The 8,198-nt window shown below is 44.4% G+C and overlaps 1 protein-coding gene across 1 annotated transcript; it reads left to right on the forward strand.

Annotated features, from left to right (window-relative positions):
- The first annotated feature begins 2,404 nt into the window (after positions 1-2,404).
- LOC132762744 (F-actin-capping protein subunit alpha-2-like) lies at positions 2,405-4,964 on the forward strand. The gene is made up of 3 exons (XM_067471175.1): positions 2,405-2,513; positions 3,715-3,738; positions 4,060-4,964. The coding sequence occupies exons 1-3, from the start codon at positions 2,405-2,407 to the stop codon at positions 4,962-4,964; spliced, it is 1,038 nt and encodes a 345-aa protein (XP_067327276.1).
- The last annotated feature ends 3,234 nt before the right edge of the window (positions 4,965-8,198 follow it).

The raw sequence follows: 8,198 nt of genomic DNA on the forward strand, positions 1-8,198 counted from the left end.
CCTGGACCCCTTTATACTCTGGTCCCAGGGTAGCGGTGTTGGGGAAGGGGCTCCCAGCTGATGACCCTGAAGACAAGATGGCACTGTCTTCTTTACCCCTCTCTTTACTCTGGTCCCAGAGTAGCCAAGATGGTCAATGCTGAGGGGTGTGGGAAAGTGAAACCCTCTGAAGGACTCCACAGATGCATCTACACTGTCAAATTAAGGCAATTTGACACCACTTTAACATCCATGGCTCAATATTGTGTAATCATGGTAGCAGTAGTTGGCAGAGAAAACAAAACTCCCATGATTCAATAGCACTGAGTCACAGCAGTTAAAGTGGTGTCAAACGATATTAATTCTGCAGTACAGATGCAGTCTTAGAGTCCCCCTACTGGCCATAGATTACAGAGACCTGTGAAAAAGCATCACATCTTGTGCTTAAAAGATGCCTCACATGAGACATGTTCCTCTTAAAGTCCCTTCTGACCTCAAGATGACTCTGGGTTCTTGTCCTCAGGTTGCCCTCTGCTTCTTAGCGGTAGTTAGACCACTGCTGAAAAAGCCCTGCCTGGATCCCCTGGACATTAATAACCTTAATAACCTTAATAACTACTGACCACTGTCTAAGCTCCCTTTTCTGGGCAAGGTGACTGAGAGGGCAGTTGCCCTCCAACTCCAGGCAGTCTTAGATGACACACACTTCTTTGACCCATTTCAAACCAGCTTCAGAGCAGGATACAGAGTTGAGACTGTGATGGTCGCCTTAGTGGATGATCTCCATCTTAACACCAACAGGGATAGTGTGTCCCTGTTGGTGCTTCTAGACCTTTCAGTGGCTTTCAATGCCCTCAATAATGGTATCCTTCTGGAGTGCCTGAAAGGGGGTCTGGGAATTGAGACACTGTGTTTCAATGGTTCCAGTCTTATCTCTCACGCAGGTTCCAGATGGTGGCTCTTGGGAATAGCTGCTCCTCCAAAAATGAGCTGCTATATGGTAGCCCCCAAGCTGCCATTCTATCCACAGTGCTCTTTAATATTTACATGAAACCACTGGTAGAGATCATCTGTAGGCATGGAGTGGGGGGTTATCAGTATGCTGATGACACCAATATATTTCTCCATGCCTTCAAAAACAGCCTCTGCTAAGGATAGTGTGTCTCCTCTGAATGAATGCCTGGAGGAAGTAATGGGCAGGAGGAGGAAAAACAAATTTAAACTGAATCCAGACAAAACAGAGGCGCATGCCATGAAGGTCCATCTGGGGATGGAGGTGTGCAAACCAGGCCTGGATGGGGTTACACTTCCCTTGAAAGTACTTACTTACTTACTTACTTACTTAGGCGATCCCTCGTTGGACGAGTAAGATGGTCTTCCATGATGGGTTTCCTTGTGGGTCCATATGTGGTTGTGGAGCCCTATTCTTGCTCTGCATCTTCTTCCGCAATGTGGGCATTGGTTTCCAGGTGGAAGGCGGTCCCGGTCGGGGTTGGCTTGACGCGCCTTCCTCCTGGCACATTTCTCTCTTTCACCCTTGAAAGAGTGTGTCTGCAGCTTGGGATTTTCCTGGATCCATCTCTCCAAATGTCGGTCCAGGGAGATGCGACAATGGTCTGGAGTGATAACTATCAGCTTTGGCTGATCCACCAGCTGTGCCCCTTTCTAGATTTGGAGAATCTGAAGATGATAGTGCATGCACAAGTAACCTCAAGGTTGGACTTCTGCAATGCGTTCTACATTGGGCTACCCTTGTACCAAGTTTGGAAACTCCAACTGGTTCAAAATATGGCAACCAGACTGGTTACGGGAACATCTAGGATTGAGCATATCATACCGATCCTAAAGTCACTCCACTGGATGCCAAGCGGTTTCTGAGCAAAGTGCAAGATATTGGTTTTGACCTTTAAAGCCGTACATGGTTTGGGATCAGGTTACCTACAGGAAGGCCTTCTTTTATACAATCCGCCCCAAACTCTGAGGTCTTTTGGGGGGTTACTCCAACCAGCCAGAACCTGACTGGCAACCACCAACCAGAGGACCTTTTCATCATCCACCCCAAGACTGTGGAATGACCTGTCAGAAGAACTACAACTATTTAAAACACAAGTGAAGATCTATCTCTTCTGGCAGGCCTACCCAGACTTAATTACCCAGACCAGAATTAATGGTGAATTTTAAACTCCACAGTATGCCTTGTTTTTGTTTTGTGTATTTTGATACATATTTTATGGAGGTTTGTTTTAATTTGTCCATTTTACAGAATGTTTTAAAACAATTATGTGTTTATTTATGTTTTAGTAAAGATGTAACCTGCCTCAAGCCATGAGGGGAGGCAGGCTAAAAATAAAACTATGATGATGAGTATTATTATTGGAAGGAAAGCCACCCATAGCAACTCTCTGAGTTGCTATGGGAGCGTAGAATGTGCCGTTCTGGGTTCAATCAAGTCACGGAACCTGACCAAAAGAATTCTCCAAGGATCTCCCTTCGGTGCTGTGAAGTTGCCGGTTCAACAGAGCTGTGTGTTCTAGGTGAGGATAAAGGGAAACAAAGGCAATTGAGTGGCAAGGAGGACAAAGGTTTAAACAAATATGAAATAGGAAAGCACAGATGGAAAATAGTCTTGTAATGCCAGAGTTACCTGCTTGAAGCTCAGGGAAACAAGGGATATTTCTACACCCTACATCCCTGAATTTTTTTTTTCTGTGTGAGGAGCGACTTGAGAAACTGCAAGTTGCTACTGGTGTGAGAGAATTGGCCATCTGCAAGGATGTTGCCCAGGGGATATCCGGATGTTTTGATCCATTTAAGGTTGTTTGCATTGTGCCCGGAATAGCAAATCAAAACATTATCCTGCTCTGTTTGTAAATTCCAATCTCAGCATTTCCCACTTAGCTAATTAGGCAGAATTGCTGATTAAGGTACTCATTAAATGTTCATTTCACCCCCTGAAAAAGAATGGTGCAATTAGAAATAGCTCAAATCTAGGCTCAGAACCCACTCAGAACAATTTCCTAAATATTAGCCTTGGTAGTCTGTTGCAGCAAAACAAACAACAACGGCAACAACAGAGAGCTTGGCAGCACTTTCATCATGTTATCAACCTGCCTCATTCACTGAGCATTATGGGGTCTTTGGAGGATGACAACATCTGCTTGCACTCCCCTCATTTTGCTCCTTCTTCTTCCAACGTTTTTCCTTCTCACAGAAACTAAGAAAATTATAGATCTGATTTTTTTTTCAATTTCTAGAATGAGGAACCATTCATCTGGAAATGATCTCAGCAGATATAATCATGGAATCTTTGGGTTCCAAGGGGCCCAAAAGGCCATCTAGTTCAACTTTCTGCCACACAACTAGAGCAAACAGTGGAGAGCTAGCATGGTGTAGTGGTATGACCATTGGAGACCAGTGTTTGATTGGAAAACCAGTGGCTGACGTTGGGCAAGTTCCACTCTTTCAGAAGAAGGCAATAGCAAACCACAATTCATATGTCTGTGTCCTTATCTGAAGAATTTGATTCTTCTATCAGTTAGCTTCAATGGAAGACCTTAAGGTCTTCTATTATGAGAGAGCACGAGTGAAGGATTTTCGCCATACCATGCTGATTTGCTATATGATATGATTCATTTATCCATGGATTTGACATCCATAGTTTTACATACCTATGATCCAAAAATGTCCCCTTGGAAGTGTTTGGAGTCCTCTCTAGACCTCCAAATATAGTCCAAGATATAGGATTCTCTATTATCCCCGGTTTTGGCTATCCACTGGGGTCTTGGAACGCATCCCCTGCAGATATGGAGGTTTTACTGTATACTATTTTTGTTTGGATGGACCTGCAGCTATTTCTTCACCTCATCTTTCTTTAAAAGAATCTGGTTGAAACCTTGTTCCATGTTCTCCTAGCCTTCTATGAGCTGGGTCTATATCTGACAGCTCAAGTGATGATAGATGTCATTGCCTGATTGACTCTTGTCTTCTCAAAGGCTTGAAGAATTGGGGTTTAAGATGGTTCCTGATGAGTGTCCAGTTTATTACATCTTTGGGGTGTTTCTCACTTTCCCCTGTTCCCAGATTTGGTGTTCCTTAGCCAGGCCAATATGGCCCATGAACAAACGTCTGGAGACCACCTTGTGGCGAAGTTGGAGAAAGCTCAGCTGGTGAGTCGGCTCGTGAAGCAAGCCCCACCTGGAGAGTTCAAAGAGGTCTTCAGTGACTTGCGCATGCTTGTAGATGATGATGCCATGATGTGCGAGGAAGCTGAAAACCTCTGCGCCATACACGACAAGGACCATTTCACTCCGGTCCAAGCAGAAAGGTGCAATGTGCTGTTGACCCGCCACAACGAGTTGGAGGAGAACCGCTTCCTGGACCCACAGAATCGAGTCTCCTTCAAGTATGACCATCTGAGGAGGATGCCAAGTGACTTCCAGGCTCACCATGAAGAAGACAAGAAAGGAGAAGCATGGAGAAGAGCATTCCATGAAGCCTTGAAGGTCTACGTTGACAAACACTACCCAGAAGGGCTTTGCAGCGTCTTCATCAAGGACACAGCCGTCCGGACAATCTTTGTGGCTTGTATAGAAAGCCATCGGCACAGACCCTCTGCTTTCTGGAATGGCTTGTGGAGATCAGAATGGACATTTGCTCTGGTTCCTTCCTCCACCTCCACAGAGGTGACAGGGAATGTCCTGATTCAAGCACACTATTTTGAGGATGCCAACATGCATCTGAATGTTGCCAAGGATGTAGAAGAGACTCTACTGGTTACTGACAAGATCCAGACAGCGCAAGAGTTTGTGAAGCTGGTGGAGAAGGTGGAAAATGCAGTCCAGCGTGGGCTGATGGAGGAGTATCAGCACATGAACGGCACCTATCTGAAGTCCTTCCGGAGGCAGTTGCCCATCACTCATGCCCGTCTCGACTGGGAGAAAGTCGTCACAGTAAGGGTTGTGGAGGCCCGGGCCATTCAGGTGTGAAGACCTGGCTCCAGGATGGACAAAGAAGTGAAACAAAGGGTTACCTACTGAACCTCAATTGCATTAAACAATGTCACAAAATAAATGAGTAAAGCAAGACTAGTGTAATGTAAAGAAGTGGGTTGAATGACATTTATCCTTGTCAATTATAATGTCATTTATATACAAGCAAGAAAAAATCTTCTATAAGAATAGGGAAAATGTGGCCCATGGGCTGCATGGGGACCCCAGCGCCCATTTTTAAGGGGAAATCTATGCAGGCAAGCAACTCCAAAGCCAACCCCAATATTGCCTTCCCAAAGGCAAACTAGAGACTTTTCTTTGACTTTGCATTCATGTTTGAGTTTACTCCTTTAACATTTTTATGAGATTGATCAATTTTGTTGTTTTCAATGGATTCCTTACCCTCTGCACCAGTTGACTCTCACTTTCACCCCTTCTCCTCCTCCAGATTGTTTCCCAGTCTGAGATTCAAGACACATTACAATAGTTAAGAGTTGTAGATAAGAATATATGAACTACAAAGTTTTAAAAAATATAATTAAAGCAACCCAATAATAATCAAAAACAATACAAAGATAGACAGCACAGCTGGCCCTCCCCATTTGTGGGTTTAGCTTTTGCAGAATTGATCATTCATGGATTTGATTAAGAATCTCTAGATCCTCCAGGGCAAGTCTATGCAGAAAACAGAGATGTTTGGAAATGTACAGAAATGAAGAGATTGCCCAGGAAGAAGCAGCGGTGAGTAGGGGTGTGCAATTTGCTAAATCCCATGCCATTTTCAGTGTCTGAATTTCACTCCCCCGCCCTCACAACCACTTTTGGGTGCCTTCCAAGTTTGAGTGGGCAAAATTCCATTTTTGATCTGACAGCTGCAAGATCAATTTTTGCTCTGGGAAGATTCAGCCATTGGTGACAGCAGGGGAACTTCCCAGTCTTCCCTTTCTGTCATTTTTAGGGCATCCGACTTAAGAAACCACCCTTTCTGGCATTATTTCTCCTCATATCCTTCAATAAGACCTGGGTTTAAGGCATCAGACTTAAGAAACCACCTTTTCTGGAATCGTTTCTTCTTATATCCTTCAATAAGACCTGGGTTTAAGCCATCATACTTAAGAAACCACCTTTTCTGGGATTGTTTCTCCTCGTATCCTTCAATAAGACCTAGGTTTAAGCCATCAGACTTAAGAAGCCACCTTTTCTGGGATTGTTTCTCCTCATATCCTTCAATAAGACCTGGGCTTAAGCCATCAGACTTAAGAAACCACCTTTTCTGGAATCGTTTCTCCTCGTATCCTTCAATAAGACCTGGGTTTAAGCCATCAGACTTAAGAAACCACCTTTTCTGGGATTGTTTCTCCTCGTATCCTTCAATAAGACCTGGGTTTAAGCCATCAGACTTAAGAAACCACCTTTTCTGTGATAGTTTCTCCTCGTATCCTTCAATAAGACCTGGGTTTAAGCCATCAGACTTAAGAAACCACCCTTTCTGGGACTGCTTGCCCTCAACACCCTTTCAATGAAGCAGAATTAAGGCACCTTTTAAAAACACTTATTTCAGTGGGAGCCACACCACCCAAAGGAGCATTAGCCATTGTTAAAAAAGATATAAATTACCTCCTTGTTTTTTGGCAATTTTAGAAATGGCAAGATACCTCTACTCCACATTTAAAGCTTGTGTCATGTGAAGGGCATCATCGGTGGCAGTTTCTTAAGTGTGCAGGAAGTAAACACTTATTTATTGCTATTTGATTAAAAAAGCAAGGCAAGTGATGCAGAGCTGTGAGTGGCATTTAGACCACAAGCTTGATCTATTTCTCTTAGAAGCCTGCTCCCAAGAGAAAAATGGAGGCCCAACTTGGCTAAAAAAACATGTCATGGCTTTCTTCTGTTCTGATTGGCTCAACAGGTAGGACTCACTGGGAAACCCCATGCAGACATGTGGTGTGCTGTCACACGCTGGGCCTGTGCATAAGACTGTAGACAGGACATAAATTCCATGTGCCCAACAGGACACCGGGGCTGCCTCAGATTAAAGGCCTTTGGATTTCCTTAAAACAGAGTCTTTAGATTGCTTAAATGTTCAGCAATGTTCTTTATTGATGAAAACAAACAGGTACTTTAAGGCTTTCTTAACAGTCTATAGGCTCTTTCAATCTTGTCCACAGGGAACAGGCACTATCTTCATGACTGGTATTTTAACTAATGGGGAAATCCTTAACTTCTAATCTGGGCAGTCTTTCTTTGCCTCTGTTGGCGTGGAGCCCCTACACCCGGTACCAACTGTGTCTGGCTTCCACGAGTGACCCTTACCAAGCAGAGCTTTGTAGACTTAAAGGAAAAAAGGAGTTCAGGTTTCAGTGATGGCTGACTGAAGTCCCTCAGCAAAGGAGCTGTAAGGCTGTATGATCCTTGGCCAAGCTGTGGCCTGTATAACCCCACAGCTTGGGGTTATAGAAGCTGTAGAAGATGAAGCTTTCTACAGGATCTCTTGGTATTATGTCCTGCATGGAAAGCTTTTCTGTGTGGACTGAACCCAAAAAGGCTCCTATTCCCTCCAAAAACCCAAAAAGGGGGCGGGACCAGGGAACCTAACTATAATTGACAGGTGGCTTGCCCTATGATTGCAGCCAAAAGAAGCCACCTATCTGCCGAGTCCCTGAAACTTAGGACTATAACAAACATTAAATGCAAAGCAAACAAAATTGGAGCTCCTGGTGCAGTTGTACCTGCACATGTGGCTTCTCTCCACACTAAATGTGTAGCTGAATGAAACCGAAAGCAGTCATTGTCAGCAGCTGCTTGGTCTGTTGTGGCCGGAAAAAAATGGTGGCAGCACCCATGCCGTTACAGCTGGTTGACAGAGCTGAACCAGCCCATTTCAAAAAATGGATCTGTGCACAGTCCTTCCAGAGAGGATAGGAATATTCTTCTGTCTGGATTACAACCCCCCCCCCCCCAATGCCCTCACCTTGACAACAAGGGGATTCTGGGCATTGCAGTAACTAGAATGACCTTTCCTGCATGCAAGAAGCAGTAGAAGAGAATGAGAGATGCAACATCAAGATATAGACAGGAAACAGCAGAGACAAGAGGCAGGGAGTGAGGGAATCATGTTGAAAGCTGCACCAACTGTTATATGGGAAGTTATTAGGGCCCTTTTGCAAAGCATCAAATGCTTGCGAATTCCACCTGAGCCAGCCAATCCCCCTTTCCCCATCTCATTCTCCT

The sequence above is a fragment of the Anolis sagrei genome, chromosome 9, assembly GCF_037176765.1.
Source record: "Anolis sagrei isolate rAnoSag1 chromosome 9, rAnoSag1.mat, whole genome shotgun sequence".
NCBI lineage: Eukaryota > Metazoa > Chordata > Lepidosauria > Squamata > Dactyloidae > Anolis > Anolis sagrei.